The sequence below is a fragment of the Dermacentor andersoni genome, chromosome 3 (genome assembly GCF_023375885.2).
Source record: "Dermacentor andersoni chromosome 3, qqDerAnde1_hic_scaffold, whole genome shotgun sequence".
Taxonomy (NCBI): domain Eukaryota; kingdom Metazoa; phylum Arthropoda; class Arachnida; order Ixodida; family Ixodidae; genus Dermacentor; species Dermacentor andersoni.
This window is the reverse complement of record NC_092816.1, coordinates 95,269,425-95,291,416: the sequence shown is the minus strand read 5'-3', so window position 1 is coordinate 95,291,416 and position 21,992 is coordinate 95,269,425. Positions and strand designations below refer to the sequence as shown.

Genomic DNA, 21,992 nt, shown 5'->3' with positions numbered 1-21,992 from the left:
TACATTCCCACATTAACGTTGTTCCCACATTAACTCTCTCTCTCCTCTCTCTCACTCTCTCTTTCAGACTGACATCTCTGGGCGATAATCACACGTTGAGTGTAGAGAAGTTACATAAGCAGAGATAAAGTGCCTCATAAAGGCTGGCCAACGTTCCTATAACGGGCCTATGTTTAGATAGATCCACCTGCCGGCCAACGTTCACCTATGTTGGCTGGCCAGCATTTCTATAATGGGCCTATCTTTAGGTAGGTCCACCTAGCAAAACATTGGCCAGCCTTTCTGGGGCACGTTATCCCCGTTTGTGTAACTCTTGTACCCCTTTATTTATTCATTTATTCATTTATTCATTTATTCATTTATTTATTTATCTATCTATTTATTTATTCATACTGTTAACCCTCACTTGAGGGTCGTTACAGGGAGGGTCTATAGTTGATTTGTAGATATATAGAACAAACATTAAAGATCATTTGTAGGAAAAGATTTGTAACACATAGAACATTTGTAGAAATAACACAGTTACATGTGCTTGCCGCAGGTGGGAACCGAACCTACAACCTTCGCATTTCACGAAGTTCTGGGTTCGGTTCCCACCTGCGGCAAGTTGTTTTCTCATCCACTTTCATTTCCATTAATTTATCGTTTCATTATTTCATTTATTAAGCACAAGTAATTTCCACTATGTTGTCCTTGGTGTCAGTGTTTGTAGGCTTCTCTTATGATATAACTAATAAAAATCGGGCCCCCCCGGTTAACCCCCTTTCTTCAAGTTTGGGCGTCGTAAGTTATATTACAAACATTGTAACTCCTTTTTTGTGACGTTCTCAAAAACCATGAATGCATACATATGTGCTTTTGCCCTTTTATTCCATTCATTAATATGATCGCATGCTTCTATTATGTGCCTTGTACATGAGGGGTCACGGCTTTTCCTCAAGCGAATTGTTTCGCTTGCTGTCCAATCTTTCCGACATCTACACGGTGTGAGTAAACTGAATTGAATTGAATTGAAGTGCGTGTAAAGCCCATACGGTTTGAAGCTGAGCATGACTGCCTGGTTGCTTCGACAGAAGGTTTGCCCGGTCCAACACACGCGCGCACAGGTGCGTGTGTCGGTGCGCGTGCGCGCGTGTACCATGCACGGACACCGAGTGTCTAGCCTGATGCTTAGTAAGCGCACGCGCTTTTTCTTTTCTCGCATGACCAACACGGACGACAGCCCGAAACTTCGACATCCAGCAGTCTAAAGAGATGATGAAAAAGGCGAGTACTCAATTTGTGCGTCATCTGCTCGGCCGTGAGACTCAACGCTGCCGGCTCTGCGAGCGAGCAGGGCGCAGCGATCGGTTTAGCTTCGTTAAAACCGCGTGAATCAATTTGAGAACGCCGATATTTTTTTCGCAGAGCATTGCGTGGAGGAAAGCCAACCACGTCGATGACTTCGCGAAGGACGACTACAAACCACCAGAGGTGAGCGAGTTCAACTGATTTTCACGTGTCTCCGAGAGATCTTGAAGTACGGCATTCGGTGAAGCTCTATAATCGTCGGGGAAAAGCAAAACCTTTGTTCAAGCAGTGCGGGGACATCTGGGCACATAAATATAAGCGACGTAGCGGCTCCCGCATAACGGAACGTTTGAGCGTGCTTCCGAAGAATCGCCGCCTGTTTGATCCGCTGGTAGAGAGACGCAGTAAGACGTATAGATTGGGAAGTGCAGCGCAAGATTATTCAGTCAGCCAGCACGAAAGTTAAAAGGAAAATGCATCCCTGTACTGTGCAATGCGCTTCCCATTTGCATGTTACAATCCAAAAGAACAAAATACTCGACGACCTCGTGTAATGCCCGCCATTTTCATGCTGCCCTGATTTCACCACTTTTGGGTTCATTCCACAAGCACAATAAAGATGATCATCTCAGTCCTCGGGAATATGTCAGGGATCGTTGCAAAAAAATAATAATAATTACCTGCTCGCTATAACGTGTTCCTTTACTGATATCGTAAATTCGACCAGTCGCTACAATATCCTCATGTCTTTAAGCAAGGTGCTACCCAATACAAACATGGACGAGAAGAGCTCAAGGACGGGCGTGTTTGTATTGCGTAGCACATTGCTTAACGATGTACGACCGACTCGCTCAGCAACATGCGCTATTGATACTCATCTCTTTTCTTATCATTGATGGGCCTACTAACTGAGACATACTACCTACTGCTTAACCTTACCTATACTTAAGCTTACCTACGGCCTAGCACCTATAGGCTGCCAGTCTGCGGTTCTTGTAAATTAGCCGAAAGAAGAAACTATTATTGTTAATAATGCTACCTATCCATTTGGCTGTGACGGCAGTTAAGAGCTCGAAAGCGGGCTTGCTTTTTCCGTATTTCGACGCCTACGACGCGACCAACCTGAAGTCGTTCTCCTCGGCTTCACCCTCACCATAAGGAGAAAAGTAGACCGTTGCCCAAAGCCACCGCCACAGGGAGTCGAACTAATGGCCGTGTGGCAATGTGCAGTGGGACACACACATTGCCACATGCACATTGCCACACAGGCAAGTGCCAAAACTGAGCTATTGCTCAAATTTGGCGCTTGGCGACCTCTGCAGGGATTCGTCTGCCGTGCATGCTCTGAGACTGGTTGAGTTTGTGCATGTATTTGGGAGATCACAGCAGAAACTATGGTGCACAAAGACGTTGTTGTGGGCCTCGCAAAGATGGTGCTCTTGAGGTGTACACTGTGAAATCCTGTTGCCGTCGCATTCAAATGAGTTCAGAGCTGGCAAAATCGCTGAAGACTGCTGACTTCCTTTTTCTTCTTCTTCTTCTTCTTGTAGAGGTGATAGGAGCGTACTAAGTAACATTGAACAAGGTTTGATTTAGTTAGCTTACTTTTTATGTTAATCTCTTTATTTATAACAAGAGGAATGGCAATCCTTTGTATTTTCTTTTGTTTTGCCTCCCCACCTCCTCGCTTCCTTGCTTGAGCAGTTCGTGCACAGCACCCTGATCGGCGGCATGTACGGCGTCGACAAACAGGGTGGTCCGGTCTGGATCTACCCGTTCGGAAACTTCCAGATCAAGCGTACGTACTAGCCACATCATCTTCTCAACATCTAGTCGTTTGTTTTCTTTATTTATGCTAATGCAGCAGATACATGTCTGGGTGAAAGCGCAAAAATATTCCGTATCTTAATACCTGGACTACGAGGACGCCTTCGAACATGCTGATAGAAGGGCACATATTAGAGTTTGCTTCAAGCTACTAACAGATTCTGTAATGGCGTGGGAAATTACTGCTGAAGTTCTTAAATTTCATGCCCAAGCAGTGACGCCTATGACTCATGATGACAGCACCAATTCCCCGATACCTTCGCACATCTCGGTCACCTCGATACACGGCTGTAGCTCACTAAAGTTGTTAGATAGGGTACGCGTTCTCTTTCGACTGAAATACATGAATGAATAAACGACTAACTAACTTGGATCAGATTATGACAGTATTATGACATCGCATGTAACCTTTCTGACAATACAAATGTGGCGTCGTCACCAGCTTTTAATTTTAGATGTCTTTCCGACAGAAGACGAAGTGATTCCTCTGTAGAACGCTGGTTTTCAATATCTGTAATTTTTCAAGGTTTTCTCTGGTGCTTGTGGAAGACGCCGTTCTTGTGAGTGCGGAAATGAACGTGGAATTACCGGGGCCTCCGCACATACCTTCCACGTCGACTGCAGCCGCTCCAAGAGAGCACTCCGGCCACCCTAGCGACGCAGACAGTGAGGACACTCTGATGTACTATACGCCCAGTGACGAAAGCTCGGATGAGGGTGACTGTGTGTCCTTGAAAAGGCGTAAAGCAAAGAGAAGACTACTTATGTCCTCTCCTTCAGCAAGTAAGGATACCATGTTTACACAAGAGCCACCGGTTCACGCTATCCTGTTTGTGCGGGTGAATTCTGCTGATAGCCTCAACCGGCTTAATCGTCAAGTCACGCCTGCGTCTTTTGAGGCCCGCGCCCCGGAACAAATCACAGATGTGAGGATCAATGGTCGCAAGAATGTTCTCGCTATGCGCTGGATGTATTGAAGACGGTCAATGTGTTGGGGGACATCAATGTACGCGTTCTTACAAATCTGATGGCAAGGAATCGACCGATGGTGTTATTTACGATGTCGACACTTCCATCAGCGAAAATGACCTTCCGATTCTCATCAAGCCGGTGAGGGGAAGGTCTTCTCATATTGCAAGCCCGTAGTCTTGGCAATTCGCAGTGTGTAAAACTTGTCTTCAAAGGAGGCATCCTCCAATCACAAGTCAAAGTTGTCATTTTCGATATGCAGTGAGGCCGTTTGTGCCAAGACATTTTTATTGCCGTAACTGCTGTAAAATGGGACACGTCAGCGCTGTTTGTACAAATCCTGCCGTGTGCTCGGGATGCTCAGAGTCGTACTATACAGACGCCTGGTTTGCAGAACATCGCAACTGTGGCAATTGTCACGGCCCTCACGATTCATCTTTAAAGGATTGCCCAAGCATTAAGAAAGAGATGCAAGTGTTGAAGCGAATATTCAGAGACGGTTCCAACCACAGGGAGGCTGCTTCCAAGGTAGGACGTCGGCGCTCTCGTCGCCTGAGACCTTCCCGAAATCCTGCTGCTGAAGCTAGGAAGGCGGCTCTCCCACGGACTGTCCACCCAGCGCCACAAGCGCCCAACAATGGCAGCAACAAGCACCCTGAGAAGGATACAAGAATAATTGGCCGACCTGACACGTGGCCTGCGCTGCCGTCGATAAATCCGCCCGTGGAACCACAGCATCGCTCGTCTACGGTCACTTCGGGACGAGCCTGTGGCAACAATCAAGATAAGAAAGTCATAGCCATGGTAAAAACACTCATGAATACCCTTCAAGTGCTCTTAGCTAGCATTCGCACTCCGGCTGCTCATATTGCACTTCAAATATTGGATGCTCTAAACCCGGTGCTGTCAAATCTGGAGGAGCACCATGGCTCGTCCTCTGCAGCCCTTTGGTAAACACGTCAAAGAAGCTTCGATTTTCCATTGGAATGCCCGAGGCCTTCAACCCCGCATTTCGGCTATTCGGCCATTTATACTTACGAATGAGTTGCCAATTACGTCATTTACGAATCACGCCTTCACAATGCCATACGATTATCTAGCTACGAAGCTTTCAAGTCTGCTACCTGCACCGACCACAGTAAAATCATCGTTTATATTAAGTGCGAGCATACTTATATTGAGCATCCAGTAGCGCATGATGATAACCAATGCGTCTGCCTGACAGTAAAACGCAATAACCTCATTTTCACGCTAGTGGATGTATATATTTCACCTTCAAGCCGTTTTGACACTGCGAGATTGAGCGCTCTGATATCACCGACACCTGGGCCGTGGATTATTACCAGGGATTGCAACGCTCATCACCTACTATGGGGAAGCCAGAAGATGGATCGCCGGGGAAGACGAGCTTCCTCCTTTGCGTCAGATCATGAGCTGTATTGTGCAAGCGACGGCAGTCCTACGTCCTTCAGAGGACTCACATATGGCAGCTGCCTCGACCTAACGTTTGTGTCATGCAGCCTAAGTAAACAGGTACAGTGGTTTGCGGACAATGAAACCCGTGGTAGTGACCATATTCTTATCTATATAAAGGTCAAGGGCCCAGGCAAGTCGCACATCACCGTTTGGTTACGCATCCACTGGTCAAAGTACAGGTCCTTCAAAGGGAAGCGGTGTCAGAAAAGTGAAGATTCTCTTGAAAACATAGAAGGCATAATCAAAGCTGCTACTCAAAACGCTGCCTGTAATTTTGCACCTTTATCACAGTTTTGTGAATGTGAAGCGCAATTGGAGCGGCTCCGAGCAATCCGTCGTCGAGCTGAACGAAGGTATTGGCGCACAAAATCCATCTACGACTTCAAGGAGGCGAGTCGTCTGCAGAAGAAAATTCAGCGCCGAGTCAATGCACTCCAGTCTACAATATGTAAATATTTATGCTAGTCGCCTGATCCACACAAGCAATGTCTACCAATAGATTTGCAATTATTTGAAGGTCAGAACCTTCTTTATACAAACAAAAGCTGGTACAGCAACGCATCATTGTATTTGTCGCGGTGTGCCTCAACGTGGAGTCCTGAGCCCCACTCTCTTTAACCTGACGCTCGTCCACCTTGTTGATGTACTTCCACGGTCCGTGCATCTGTAAATATACGCAGACGACATCTGCATCTGGGCATCACGGGTGACGCGTCTGCACGTAAATGCCAGGTTTCAGAGAGCGGCTACACTCGTTACCTTCACGCGCAAGGCGATGGGTCCACACGTCATTGAAATCAATTGATAGGCTATTAGTTATCGGAAGACCCACCGCTTTCTGGGGGTAATAATAGATCGCGGCCTGTTCTAGAGCGCTCATGTTGCTACATGAAAAAGAAACTCACCATGATCACCCACGTGCTAAGATTTCTTGCGGGAAAATCTTGGGCTGCATCTGTGCGAGAGATGCTTCAACTTTATAAACACTGTACTTTTCCTCGGTTTCATGCGCTACAGTTTACCTGTGCTCGGCAGCACCCGAAGAACAAACATACTCGTCCTCTAGTCGAGTCAAACTCAAGCACTGAAAATATGCCTTGGCCTGCAGCTACTGTCGTCATCGTGCGCGATCACCCAATCACAACATATATTCGCCTCGATGCCTTAACAATGCAGTCTGCTTTCAGATATGTTATTGCTTCGCATCCTTCAGTGCTTCCCTCGAACTTCACGTCTGCAGCAAGACCACAATTACCGTTGTGGTGCCTACATGTCCACGAAGCCCTCCTAACCATTCCTGAAATCCATCACAAAACACAATCGTCATTTTAGCCCTGCAACAAGCCACACTACTGCTCCTGCATGAGAAACGCAGATGATGCCTTCACATTTATACAAATGGTTCAGTTTCTTCTGCGAGCTCAGCTGGAGCAGTGGTTATTCTCGCGAAGTTTGTCACGATAAAATTCAAGACATTGAATTTTACATCATCGACAGCTGCAGAAGTCGCCACCCTCCGCGCTGCTCTAGAATTCGTAATTGAAGCACCATCGCAGACATTGTCAATTTCCTCCGACTCCAAGGCCCCTCTCCAATGCATTATGTCGCCATTTTGTCATGAACCTTAAGAACAATTAGTCGCTGACATAAGACTTCGTCATCAACATGCTGTAGAGAATAAACACAACATAGTTTATCAGTGCATACTGGGCCATTGCGGTATCTACGGAAACGACTGTGCAGATGAGGCCGCTCGATCTGCTCATGATGGCCTCCACTGTGTGCCTATACCGTTATCCAGGACAGACGCAAATACAGGGCTTGGTTCGCTCACGCGTAAGCTTACACTTGCACAGAGGAACTCGACCGAATTTACGAACGCTCCTCTCCACAATGTGGATCCGAATGTACACTACGTCTTCCGTCAGGACTATCTGGAGCTGAGGAGATGCTTCTGTACCACACGAATGCTTACTCACTTCAAATCGGAATGGTCAACAGCCCTACGTGCGATAACTGCAGCTGCGAGGAAACAATCGCCCACCTTCTCTGTGAGTGTCCCCGCTTCAGTGCACCCGGAAAAGAACTTTCAAGAGTGTAAGATAGTCTTGACAAACTCCCTTTGTCGGAGAAAAGGGGCCTGGGGACATTGGCCGAGACCGTCCTCAGCACAGAAGGCTTTCAAAGCGTTGTTGCGCTTCTTGCGAAGAATTGGTCTTAGAGATAGACTTTAAGCAGTGCCGTATTATCCTTTCCTTTCTTTTTTGCTCTTCTTTCCTTTTTGTAATAGCTCTTGTTTATAATCTTTTCTTCTCTTTACCTCCCTTTCCAGCACAGGGTAGCCAGCCGGTCTGAGAAGTGGTTGACCTCCCTGTCTTTCCGTCTATTCCTGTTTCTTTCCTTCTTTCCTTTCCAGCACATCAAGCCTCCGTTCACAGGAGGAAGATGATAGCTTCGTAACACAGCCTCGTGACAAAAGTCAGCAATTTTTTCTCTAAAGAGCAACTCATCAAGTGCGATATAATCCGAAGCCTGTCATAGTACATACTAGGGAGTCTAACGGCGAGGACCTAGTTGAACCGAGACACAACAGGCTACGTGCCGTCCATCACAGCTTGCGCTGCCAAGCCGCCCACGCTGCTCGCTATTCACACTTCAGCTCTGTGTCACGGAGGAATAACAATTGGTTTACTCACAGGAAACCATATATATATTTTGATATACAGTTCGAAACATCTCGCTCCTTATAGGCATGATATTTCGACTTGATATCTTCCTCTGTTCATTTCTTACTCGTTGTGTGGGCAGATGTAGCAGCATAGAAGACGACCGATCGAGCCAGAGCGAGTGTCAAAAGGTCGCAATGTCCTGCTTCCACATACTGTGTCGTGACCTCGCGACATATTAGCCTCCTGGGAAACTGAATGTATGTAAATTATTTGCGGTGCTCTAACTCTTGTCGCTATCTTATTTTTCTAGGGTTATCGCAAAAGAAAAAGTAATAGTCAGAAATATCATGCCAGCTTTCCTTTAATATTGAGTGTCCCCACGAGAACAAAATTACATTCTGCACTCCAATACTTTACGCTCTGCAACAAATTGCAAACACTCTAACAACTCATGGCCAATGTCGTGGAGACTTTAACACTGCACACACGGCGATGACATGATAAGTCCCACCATGCATGGCAACGCTAGAGTTTGCGCTGTCCTTAAGCGGATGCTGTAAATGAGAGCGGATCCAGTGCAGTGAGGTCCTTCGCTCACACAAGGCTGGTGCGGCGGAGGCCACAACGAAACGGAAGTGACCTCAGACGACCTGGTTCGTCGCTCCTCTTGCGTTCTGAGGAGCCTTCTTCGGGGCGTTCACACACAGTGCACACTGCGACTTCACAGTGCAACCTGACTATTAGTGGCTTCTGAAACCTAATGCCGGAACCTAGCTTGATTACCTCAATACATACTTTTGGTGTCCCTTTAACGCTGCGTTGGTGCGTAGCTCTGCGTAACGTCTTGTATAACGCAATATGTCAACCGTGTGCACTCACTGATCTCGAGGAGCAAGTGCTTCCGGTCGCCGACAGTACCATGTCCAACCTTACTTTTTTTCTCTCTCTCTCTCTCTGTTCTTCCTGCAGCATTCCTTCGGGGCTGCACAGTTAAGGAGATCCTGACGTTGATGTCGTGGCGCTGCGAACAGGGCATGAAGAAGATGCGGGAACAGTCCAAGAAGGTGAGCGAATTGCCTCGTCACGAAGACGGGAGAGTGGGACAGCACCCACCTGCAGGCATTGTAAAACAAATGTGACCTACGCCAAGCAGGGTGGCCGTGGTCGGAAATGGTGGTCATGTGCATGTAATACGTCCGCGATAGTTCTGCAGACCAGCACATTACTAACCGTGTGGTTGACGTGACGTTACTAACCGTGTGGTGGCGCTATGGTCGCTCGAAACGGACTGACATTTTATTTATTTATTTATTTATTTACTTACATACCTACAGCGCCCAATGTTGGGCATTAGAGTAGGGGGAAGGAGTATACAAATTATGGAAATACAGATGATTGATGTTACAAAAGGATAGATCTCATACACAATACAACAAAATATTGATATTGAAAACACAGTACTTAAGACAACATTACACTAGAGGTTATTATGAAATACAATATAAATACACTTTAGTACATAATACGACGCAAGATATTATTAATAATTATAATAAAGTAAGGAAAAAAAAACAGCGAGTTTAAAAAAAAAAGAAAAAAAGCCGCGGACAGGAAAGGTTAATCTCCCATTCTGTCCGAAGCGAAACACATTTTAGAACTAAAGATATAAATGTTTCGACAACAAAGTTTCGAACACAGATGGCGTTGCTGTAACAATTTCGAGCGGCAGTTTATTCCAATCATGTACAGTTTTTGGAAAGAAGGAATGCTTATATAGGTTGATACAGCATTTGTATTCTTGCACCTTTAGCGGATGATCTGTTCTAGGCGATATGTAGCTTGGGTTCTTTATGTATGTGTCACTGCACAAACCAGTCTTGCCTGTGTAAATATTGAAGAAAAGTTTAAGCCGCAAATATTTCCGTCGGTTCTCGAGAAGTGGCCATCCCAAGTTAACACGTATTTGTGATGAGCTCTGAGTGAAATCATAGTTGGCAGTAACGAACCGGGCGGCGCGTTTTTGTATTCGTTCCAGTTGGTTAATGGCTGTGTTTGTCTCTGGGTCCCAGGCAGAGCTGCCGTACTCTAACATCGGACGAACGTTTGTTAAATAAAGCGTTTCCTTTACCTTATGGGGGGCTCTCCAGAAATTACGTTTTAGAAAATGTAACATACGACTAGCCTTTAACGCCACGCTCTCTATATGGTCATTCCAAGAAAGATTATTTGTAAAGACAACGCCTAAGTACTTGTAACTAGTGTAACATTGTAGTGCAGAGGCGCTTTTCCACGGATAATTTACGCAATCGATGGTGATGATGTTTATTGGCATCTGCTTTGAAACGATGCGGGGAAAGATAGTCACCTAGCCTGCTTGATTTAATCAGGTTTTATTTATTACGTCTATCGCTATGAAGCCGTTTGCCTATCTTACTTCGATCCCAACTTGCGTATTTAAAACCCCTCGCACTATATTGTACCATTACCTAGGCTTGCAGCGTCTCCGGTTCTATTCAATCTCTCGCCGGTCTTTTTTTTTTTTTTCATCAATACTCTAACCGTCTCTCACTTATCTCGACTGCTGACGAGTTAATCCTTCCGCCTTCTTTGAATACAATCGCAGACGAGCGCAGCGCCGCCAGACGTCTTTATATATGGCAAACCCGCCGTGGTTGCTTAGTGGCTATGGTGTTGGGCTGCTAAGCACGAGGTCGCGGGATCGGATGCCCGCCACGGCGGCCGCATCTCGATGGGGGCTAAATGTGAAAACATCCGTGTACTTAGATTTAGGTGCACGTCAAAGAATCCCAGGTGGTCCAAATTTTCGGAGTCCTCCACTACAGCATGCCTCATGATCATACTGTGGTTTTGGCACAAAAAAAAACCCACAATCTCTCTATTGTGGCATCATTTAGCCAGATCGTAAATTGTTTTATGGAGGCAAAATGGCGGCCAACCTCTAATAATTTCCTTCGCCCTCTAAAATAAACCTCATATAAGCTTTTGTTTGAAATGAACAATGTTCGCCGCTAGACTCATAGCAATATATGATGCTGCCACATGTGCATTAGGCAGCAAATCAATGCAATTGCGGTTTCAAAGAAATGCAACAGCTGCTGCCTACGCAAGGAAGTCCCTCCATTTTTCCGCTGGAAGTGGTGATAGTGTGAGACTTCTGTTGGTTCTTGAGCCTGGACGAAAAAAAATTGGTAGGGTTAAAAGTTCACGCATTTCTAGGCGTTGCTGGTAAGCTGTGAGAAGGGTGAAATGCCTTTGATGTCCATAAACGCTTGTATTATCAAATTTGCATGAACTGCACCCCTGCTTCACAGATGTTTTTCTTACTTGTTATGTTCCTTTGGAAGAGAAATGAACCTCACTTATTGTATATGTGGTCCTTCCTTAAAACTTAAGGATATATATATCAGGAAGCCTATAGTATATTGGTTTCACGTTATAACATTTTCTACCAAATGACTGTACCATTTTCGATGCACACATAGCCGCAATACCCGGCACAAACGTTGTTTTTCTTTTTTTGTTTTCTTAATCATAGCAGCTGTCTGCTTAAACCCACTCACCAATTACGCGTTTATCGACAGGTCTTTGTGATATTGATAGCCATTGAGAAAGCTGTCAAGTAACACGACGCTTCCCTCAACGAGTATAATGGGCGAATATACTTACGGAATAACATGTTTTATCTGCTAATCGAACAGTCAATCGTGCGGGCAGCCCCCTGGGACTAGACGCAACGAGACGTCCGCCGTGAAATTATCATCAATTAGCGCATTTGCTGCAACATCCGCAAAAGAACATTTGTGGGATGTTAAGGAAGCCGCCGGATAGCTGCTAAAAAAAATCAGTCGGTCAAAGCGTTTACGTCAAAACTCGTAATGAAACGTGCTGCGTCCACGAACTCGGAGAGTCGGTATGAACGAAGCAGTAAATTACGCGTACGCACACGAACTCACGCTGTATCCACTGTATTCGAAAGGAGGCTAATGGCGACGGGTGCTTCGTCTCTGTAATGGCAGCTATGCGAACCCTCTTGAGATTGAAGTCCGACAAAGCCCCCTGGCGCCGTACGTTCAGCTTCTTCCAGAGCAATAGGAGGAGCGACGTCACGGAAGTACTGTCAAATTTCGGTCGCGCTGCCGCACTTTAGGTGGGAGCGCCTCCGAGCGCTCTAAGCTGTCGCGCGACGCTCCGAACGAACCAGGCCATTGTGTTCCCAGAGCTCGATTTCGACCAACCGAATGTAAAGCACGTCACCCGAGTGGTCAAAGTGATCGGTCGAATGTGTAGTAAGAGAGCTTTAGCAGTGCGTGTAGCTGTGGCAGTGCTATTATTGCGCGGGCCGACTACAACGTCGTTTAACTTCAATGTTTCAGCCCGAAATGAGACGCAGACGGGGGAAGGAACGGGAAAAAGAAATCGCCTCTGATAAATCGTTAACAAAGCGCTCATTCACCTCCCATGAAAAGTTAACATCACGTACACAACAGCGAAGTCAGAATGCCTACGCAGATTTTCCTTCGTCGTTACACATGCTCTGCCGAGGCCTGAAGCACGGGTTGTCTTTCGCGAGCTTCATTTGCAGACCGAGACGCTTGGAAACGTTTGCTTTCGTGCCGTCCGTCGTCACGCAAGACGTGTCGCGTGAATAATATCTGCTTCTTTGTGCTTTGTACAGCTCCTTTCAAGGCCAGCTGTATATTTGCTAGGGGCGCTTGACCGTTCGATTTCCCTCGCCACAGCCCATAGTGCCATTCTTGTTGGAAAAACGTTGCTGTAGCAGTAATTACTTTCACTAACTGTAATGACGTTCAAGATTAGCATCTATGTGAACATTTTCTTTTCTCTCTCTCTTCTCTTCTGTATGCAGCTGGGAAAGGTCGTGGAGACGCAGACGGTGATCTTCGACTTCGACAACTTTTCTATGCTCCAAGCACTCACCGCCGAAGGCAAGAAAGTTTTTTGGAAGAAATCCACGTCCGTATAAGGAGAAATCCATGGCCAACAATTTGAGGCGTTTCGTTTGGTTTTACGTGATGTGCTTGTACAATGCTTTGTACTTTCGTCCAGCCGCGCACAAACGCACTTACGTTTACATGGGCTGTTCGTCAGCTTGAGCTTCACTGATTCGCCGTGAACAACTTTGGAATGATTGTACGCCGCACAATGCGCTGCATATGTCCTTATTTAGCGTGTCCTCGCACTAGTCAACACGCTGGTCAGCACAAAAAAAAGTGTAGAGAGAGAGAGAGAGAGAGAGAGAAGGGAAGACAGAAAGGCAGGGAGGTTAACTAGACTGAGTCCAGTTTGCTACCCTACACGTGGGGAGGGGAATGGGGAGTGAAAGAGGGAGAGAGAGAACTTAGGTATAGGATGTCTACAGTCTGGCACTCAAGTCTGTTTCCCTCAGGTAGCGAAAAAGCGCTCGAACTGCTTTCTGGGCCATTGAACTATGAGGCCAGGCCCCCAAGATCTTCGCTTCCGTAAATGGCCTGTCATCCAGTCTATTTAAGGCACACTGGAGAGTCTCGCGTTGATTATCGAAGCGAGAACAGTGGCACAGAAGGTGACTAATAGTCTCTTCACACTTGCACTTCGCGCACATTGGTGAATCCGCCATTCCAATACGATAGCTGTAGGAGTTGGTGAATGCTACTCCTACCCACAGCCGACACAGCAGTGTTGCGTCACGTCGTGGAAGGTTCGCTGGTACTGTAAGTTTCAGTGATGGGTCGAGGCTGTGTAAACGACACTTAGAGTTCTGAGGTGTATGCCAGCAACTTAACGTGATTGTACGAGCGAGACTGCGAAGCTCTCTTGCAGCGTCGACTCTGGATAAAGGAATAAGGAGTGTCGGTGAGCCAGCCTGGGCACGTCGGGCAGCGTCATCGGCGAGGTGATTACCAACGATGAAAAGTGTAATCGACCTTCGTGTCACATGGAGGTAACATTTGTCAGTACACATGGCGCAAGCCCTGTGCGGCCGGCGTTGAACGCATGTATTTCAGCTAATAACCCAAAAAGAAAAGGAACACGTCGGGATTGGCTAAAGTTCTTTTCCGTGGTTTCTTAAAAGTTTTCAATTTGGACCACTGCAACATTATATATATATATATATATATATATATATATATATATATATATATATATATATACACTACATAAGAGGCTACAAGTTATTTTCTTTTTGTGTGTTTTTTTTTCAGCTGTGAGCGCAGTGTCGGCATTTATTCGAATGTACGAGGCCAACTACCCTGAGCGGTTACATCAAGCCTTCGTCATCAACGGTAAGCAAGAGTTGTGGTCATTTCCTTGTCAGAAGTAGTTTAGTTAAACTGATATAACCTGACCTAAAGTCATTTATACCAGCCACACGATGTACCGTGTACCAATGCACCAATGTACAAAGAGAGCAACGTATATAAGATGGCGAAGACAGCTGTTCGTTGGCTGCGTGATGTGCACTAACCGTGCTCTACGCCAATAAGGTTACAAATTAATCGAGTTTATATGTTCCCAACCTTTGTCGGAATGCGGCAGGCCCTTGACCCCGCGACCTGAAGCTCGACAGTGAAGCGGCCACTGAGACAGCTCGGCATGTGTTCTACGCTGAACCAAGTCAACAACGCCTAATGTTGTTTAATAGTCGAGTTGATGTTTGTCAAGCACAGAAGTTTCCGTGGCTGCAGGTGCCGAGTGCACAGCTGCGGAATGAATTTGACAACATTCCGGCCCAAAACTGAGTTTCATTCAGTGGTTAAACCCGTTGTCCGTTGCCAAATTTAGCGAGCCACAGTTACGAGCAGGCTGCACTGAACTACATGTAGCCCAACGGCTTAGCATATAAGGTAAACAATGTGAAATCGCCATTGGTTTCGACATCTGACGCACAGCCGACGACGAATGCGACGTGTCGCTTCTTGGTGCTGCTCCACCTTGCAGCGTGTGGCACGGGAGCTCCTGAAAGCTTTCATTTGCGCCGCGCGCGCGCGCAAATTCCGGCTCCGCAACGCGCCGTCGACGACCGAGAGGTTCGACGGCGCAACCAACCGCTTATGCATGCAGTGAATCTCGCACCGTCGCCACCGACGCGAAAGTACAGTCGTCGAGATGGGGCGGTTTTCACGAGTGTATACCGCGGGAAGAGGGGTAGGCACGTCGTCTGAGGCGGCCGCGTCGCGGCGCCGTCAAAACATCGGAGTCAAGGTCGGTGGTTCGCAAGTCGCGCCCGTTGCAGAAGGAACGAACCCGCGAGACACTTTCGGCTCGATAACATCTTCCGTGGTTAGCTGGAACTTGAGTCTGAGTCTGAGTCTTTATTCCAGACATTCATTTACATATACGTGGCTCAAGAGAAAGGGAGAAAATTGCTAAGCAAGATGCAAATTGTGCTAGGCCGTGAACTGGTTTTTCTTTTTTCCTTTTTTTTTCCTTTTCTTTTTCTCAAAAAGGCATTGGGCTTCGTTCGGCCAGCCGTAAGCATAATTCATTCTACAGCGCAACTGTACCTACAGGGAAGTTCCAAAACGATCCCGACCACGTGTCGAGGCGGTGTGGCCGGTGCCGAGGAGTCACGGGCGCACTGTGCAAAGCTGAACAGTAAAGCCGGCGAAGCCTAGAGGAACATTTGTCGAATATAGCGGACAGTATAGAAGCACTGAGCTCGGATATAGCGAAGCGCCTGAACGGACTCCAGCGCAGAGGAGAATAGTTACATCTAATGAAGCGTTTGCAATGTCTTGAGCAAATGTTGCTCAGTTTAACCTTGATGTGTGCACAAGGCGTCGAATGTAATAAAAGAGCATGCTGGATAAAGTGAAACGTTTCGATGCACCGGGGAATGTAACAACTGTTGCACCGGATAACTGGTGCGTTTAAACAGTGCGGAGTCGGTGCATCATACCAGGGAAGACACCGCGGATTATGAAGGAGATTAAAGAAGTACTAAGCTTGGACATACTAAAACGCAAGCGTATTTAGATACTTCGGCCGGTTAGATCCCCATATCTTCCGAAGGACTTGATAACTTCCTTATACAGTTTCGCAATCTTTGTGGCACACACCAGTTGCTAGCGGTTGCATACACCAGCATGTGTTTTTTTTTTTTCTTCTAAGCATAAGAAGAAAGGTACAGCCGAGGATTATATTAATGTGACGAGTTCGTGTGGAAGTCTTGCCGCACGTGGAAACACATAGGATGTTTGCTAAGGGTGGTGAACGGGAGGTGCATCCCTTGGTGGCTTCGACACGCTGAACATAAGCCAAACGAGGCCGTCCTCAGCGAGCCGCAATGCACTTAGCCAGTGGACTCGTGGCCGCACCCCGCGGCAGCCGCGGCATTGACGCCATGTAGCCGACCGCAGCTTGATGTCGTCTATCGACCAATAGCAGCCATCTAAGGGAATGACGAAATAAAGCGTCCGATGACGAAATAAAGCGTCCAGCAAAGAGTGAGGACAGGGTCTTCTGTTGAAAAGAGAGCGTTTGAGAGAAAGGCGACTTCGCGATCCGCTGGCGAGCTCCTTGCACTACGTACTACAGCAAAACTTGACTGAGACGTTCACAGCAGCGTACGCTACCCGCTGGCTATGTTATTTCACCAAGCCCGTGGGGTAGTTCAGGGCACCTTTAAAGCACGCAGTTCATGTACACGTGGTACACATTCCAGATCTACTATATAGCACTTGTCCAAATATATACAAAGTGTCAGAGGAAGACGAAGACTTGAAAAAAATGGATCAACAGTGTTTTAACAAAAGAAGACTCAGGCTGAACCCGGCGTTTCTACCAGGAGGCGTACCTTCGTCAGGGGACAAATGAAGCTTGAGACGTCATTCTTTTCTTTTGCTCGTGTTAATATTTAACGAGGAGTGGTTTCCACGATGGCGGCTTAGTTTGGCGTTCGCGTCAGGTGAATGATATGTGACTGCTGTTTACGTTTTCTTTCTTTTTTTTCCCACTCCTAGTTCCGTCGCTGTTCTCCGTTCTGTTCAACCTGATCAAACCCCTGCTCACAGGAAACACGCTTACGAAAGTTCACGTCCTCGGGAAAGGCAAGTGTCATTTTAGAATGTCAACTATTCATTTTGATCACGGACATTACTAGTGCTTACGCCGATACTACTACTAAAACAATATCAGTGATACGCAGCAGGCGCAAAGCATGTAACACAGACGAGATGTTTTCATTTCGCACTGAGACGCCGACCGCCAACCGGCCATTTTAACGGCAGCGTTAAATCTAGCAGTGTCACCGGCGTCCACAGTTGGGGGTGGCGCGACAACGCCTCTATAACTAAGCGAAGCTCTTCCAGAAACACCATAACACGCGTCACATGCATATGAAAAATTCTCTCATTTCATCATTATCTGTCGCGGTAGTTTACCTTTTCACTTTCGTATATCAGTTGTTTTTAGCACCAGTACACAAACAAGTTTCGCCCTATAAGTATTCAATTTAATACCGTTTTGGCAGTACAGACGCCTGTACAGTTATCTGCAAAAAGCGGTCGACATGCTGCAGTGTTGGCAGCTCTTCTGGAGATGTCATGGACGGGAAAATTGTCTGGCGCTACCGGACTAGCAGGCCGCCGTTGTTTGCACTGTCCTTGCGGCAACGAAACCCACCGATGCAGTGAGTGAGTGGGGCCACACAATGGGGCAAAGGCACGCCTTCATTTCGCGGTTTGGTGACTGCTGAAGTTCGCCTGTTGCAACGTAATGCCGTGGACATAAGGCAGCCTTTAAATTAAGGCAAAAAGTGGCTGCCAGCAGCTGTCAAGCTTCCTATAATCGTCTACCACAGATGACTAGAGACATTTCCTAAGTCATCTACCGTAAACTTCTAGACACACTTAAAATGAAATTATGAGGTTTCACGTGCCAAAAACACTTTTTGATTATGAGGCTCGCCGTACTTGGGGACTCTGGAAATTTCGACCACCTGGGATTCTTTAACGTGCGCCTAAATCGAAGTACACGGGTGTTTTCGCATTAAACCACCATCGAAATGCGGCCGCCGTGGCCACGATTCGATCCCGCGACTTCGTGATTAGGAGCCCAACACCATAGCCGCTAAGCGACCACGGTGGGTCTAGGCACATTTCTTAAGTATGTTCTTATGTGTTCTTTCGCGTGCCATTCCCGCTGATCAACGTGAACAAAAGCGTTGCACCAAAGCAAAACAAAGTTTCACACGATCGTGCGGTGTCGGGACCACTAAACGTGTGCTTGTGGCGCGCAGGCGACAACTGGAAGGAAGAGATACTGAAGTACGTGGATGCCGACCAGCTGCCCAAGCAGTGGGGCGGCAACTGCGTCGACGAGAACACCGGCGACCCATTCTGCTCGACGCACGTGAGTTGACTTCTCGCCTAATAGAGATGTCCTTCTCTGCCAGCCGACCCTATGGCTTCGGTCACACTCACTGTGCCCCGCCGAACGGCATTCGCATTCTTGAAATATTCATGCTTACTTCCCAGCAAAACACAAGGCTTACTTCCCAGTACTGAATTGTCGCGAACACGACCATTCGAGTTCGAACACAATATACTGCACTAATTTCGTTCTTTGATTTTTTGTACAGAAGTGCGCGTCGGTTTCCTCTGTACGAAGAATAGTGTCAGACATACGGCAGTGGCGGTCGACCACACTCGTACACTACTGTGAGCACAACTAATTTTCAGATTTTTTTTTATACTCTGTTTCCTGATTCATGTTTTGTGCTGTGTTTTAATATTCGGATTGTTTACTTTGACGCTGACGCGCGATGATGCGCAGGAAGAAAGCACAAGCAGGGTAAGACTAAAGACACTGACGTGGCAACAGCCACCATTCCGTTTCAGAAGAAATACTCATAACGTCTATCCATCCATAGACTACATGACCGGTCTGTACGAGCGCAAAACACTGTAGAACAAGGACATGTGCCTCAGACTGTGCCTTGGAGACAACCAAATGTACAAGTGTGGAGGTCTTCCCGTCTAGTCAACACTGGTCAACATTCTAGCACCGTGCGGAAGGCGAGGATGAAAGAATGAAACGCAAACACTGCGCAGACTTGGCTCGGTGTATCGGCATTCTGCGAAAAAATTACAACAAAAAATGCAATGAAACAGATCACCAGGTGCATTGACTCGGCGATAAAAATTAGCACACTCAGCCCTTTTCTTGCCTGCACGCGTATGTTTTCCGCGTCGCGCTTGTGTTCCTTTCCTTCGTTCTGGTCGTTAGCGCTTTACTGCTGATTACAACCGAGGGCACGTCAGTCTTGCAACTTGGTACACACGCTAAATTACTATGCTTCCCCCTGATCAACACTGATGGAACAAGGAATGTCACCGGAGTAGGCGTTTCGACAATAGGACTGTCGTCGTCAGGGCGAACAGGAAGACAAATACCCTTCTACAAATGTTGGCTCCAGAGACACGACTTCTTCACCACTGTTGATTGATCGCTTCAAGTCTCCACTTTCCTGTACACTTCTGTCTTGTTTCAACACCGTTCGCCGTGTAATGCAGAGAAGATCAAGCCGCAATCCAGCTGGAATTACATCGCTCAACGCTTGCGCTCAGCAAGACGGCTCGCTGTCACATGGCAGCTACAGCGTGACAGAAGCGGACGAAAGGAATAGAAGGGGACACAGTACGGCGCGGGCTAACAACTGACGTTTATTGGAAGAATACAACCAATATATAACATGCATCAGATGACCAATCAGCTCCCCCCTTTACCCGGCATATTCAGATACACTATCAAAAACAACCTTCACATCACAGAAGGCGCAGGTTTCGACGGTGATACACATGTCACAGCTGATGAACCAACGTAATTAACAAGCAAATTACTAAGACACGAGGCAACTCAGTGGCTTTACCCTAGATCTAACACGGCAACCCCACTATCTCGCAGCGAAACGGAAGGGTGGCTAATACATAGTGAGCATTTCTTTATAATGTGAAAAGCCTCCATTAATTTACGTGAGAGCTTTTCACGGTGTCTGAACAGCACAATAGTGCTTTCGAAAAACGGATGACACTCACAGTATCGTCAATGCATAGAAAGGTGAGAACGCGCTAAACCCTTCAAAGAATTATGGTGCTCCCTTAGTCGAATGTTCGAGCATTTTCCAGTCTGACCGATATAATGTGGGCTGCAAGAAAAAAGAATCGAATAAACAACATTTTGCGCGTAAGGGACGCATTCCATATCATGTTTCACTTTGCAGTCCTCTGAAACTGGATAACCTGCCTCATTAAGCCTTGTCACCCGATTTGTCACACTTTCGAACATAAGATGAGGACAGCTCTTGGTTAGGGCGCCTCTAAATGAGTGAGTGGTAACACCGTGCTTTATAAGTTTTGAATGGCTAGACCTGTAATCAAGAAGAGACTTATAAGGTCTCAGGTGATGTCATCAGCACACGTGACTCCTCGTAAAAGTAAGCTTCATTTCAAGAAATTGCAGCGCTTCTTTTTTAAGCACTTGAAAAGTGACGTTGATACCATGTTCTTCTTCTCTAAATAGCTTCGTTACATCGACGACAACTCTGTGAATGTTACCTTTGCCCACAAAAATCAAATAATAATCCATGTGTCTGAAAACCTTAAGAGCAAGCCCACACAGGTTTCGATTAACTTTCTGGTCAATGTACCTTAAAAAATACATTACTGAGCAAAGGCGCAACACAGGAGCCTAGGCAGACGCCAGCTTTCTGGTCAAATATGTTGCCTTACCACCCGACCAAAGGTGAGTTTAAATAGAAATCAAGAAGCTCCAAAGAACTTGCAACCGGAATTTTACGCCTTTAAACAAATTTCAGTTCATCTGTTTGATCGTGTGTGTAGTCCTTAGCAAACTGCAGGAGACGTACATGCGGTAAAGCATAGTATAGATTTTGTTCGGCCGCGCATTTGCCCGAATTGCGAGAATTTTTTCCAGGTTTCCCCACATTGCGCGAACGTCCTTCTGTATACTCGCCTGCCTGACTATATAAGGAAATAGTCAATGCAACAGGGGTACGTACCGGGTAACTTGGCCGGAGATCGGGAATCTAGCGTGAAAGGCTACCCGGCTTCCGGAGCCTCCGTAGCTCGTTGTCAATTGTGTCGGCGTTGCCGTGTTTCTGGCCAACGTGTCCAGACACAACGCCTGCAAGAAGCTGTGTCACAGCTGTTTTTGCCCGCCGTTTGCCTAATGCATTGCCTAGGTCGTATGCGGAATCTTTGGGAATTGGAAATGATCGCCACAATGAGACTAGCAAGATGTCGTGCCGTTGATGCCGGCTATAAGGCAACAGATTCACGTGCTAAACGTGAGCTTGCATGCGCCCATATTGAAGTCTCGCAAGAGCTCGGCGAAATTATGTGACACAAACTTCGCTTATTTTCCCTAACACAATTAGTTACTCGTCAAAGTGATCTTGTCTTACGGAACGCGGCTGACCAAGATGAAAAGGTGAACATGAAGTTTCATTTTAGGTTAGGTTAGGTTAGGTTAGGTTAGGAAGCCGCCTATTAAAACACACTGCATGACAAGCAAACTGTATGGCCTGTGTGGATGATTAACAAGTGTTCCACTGAAGGCGCAGTTAAATAATATAGATGTAATTATAAGGTACTCGAACCCACAACCTTTGGTGTTAATTAGGGCGAAGTTGATTAAGCCACAACTATCAAATATAGAGTTAATGAAGGCACTCGGACCCATGACCTTTAGTGGGAGTCGAATACATGATCTTTGGTA

General features: G+C 46.6%; 1 protein-coding gene across 1 annotated transcript in view; it reads left to right on the top strand.

Annotated features, from left to right (window-relative positions):
* Positions 1 to 21,992, top strand: part of LOC126542025 (SEC14-like protein 2) — a 76,747-nt gene that overhangs the window by 43,520 nt on the left and 11,235 nt on the right. Inside the window, exons 3-10 of the mRNA XM_050188995.3 lie at positions 1,223 to 1,266; positions 1,408 to 1,473; positions 2,995 to 3,088; positions 9,201 to 9,295; positions 13,120 to 13,198; positions 14,456 to 14,536; positions 17,216 to 17,302; positions 18,493 to 18,605. Coding sequence (XP_050044952.1) covers positions 1,223 to 1,266; positions 1,408 to 1,473; positions 2,995 to 3,088; positions 9,201 to 9,295; positions 13,120 to 13,198; positions 14,456 to 14,536; positions 17,216 to 17,302; positions 18,493 to 18,605 — 659 coding nt within the window. The remainder of the gene's footprint in view (positions 1 to 1,222; positions 1,267 to 1,407; positions 1,474 to 2,994; positions 3,089 to 9,200; positions 9,296 to 13,119; positions 13,199 to 14,455; positions 14,537 to 17,215; positions 17,303 to 18,492; positions 18,606 to 21,992) is intronic.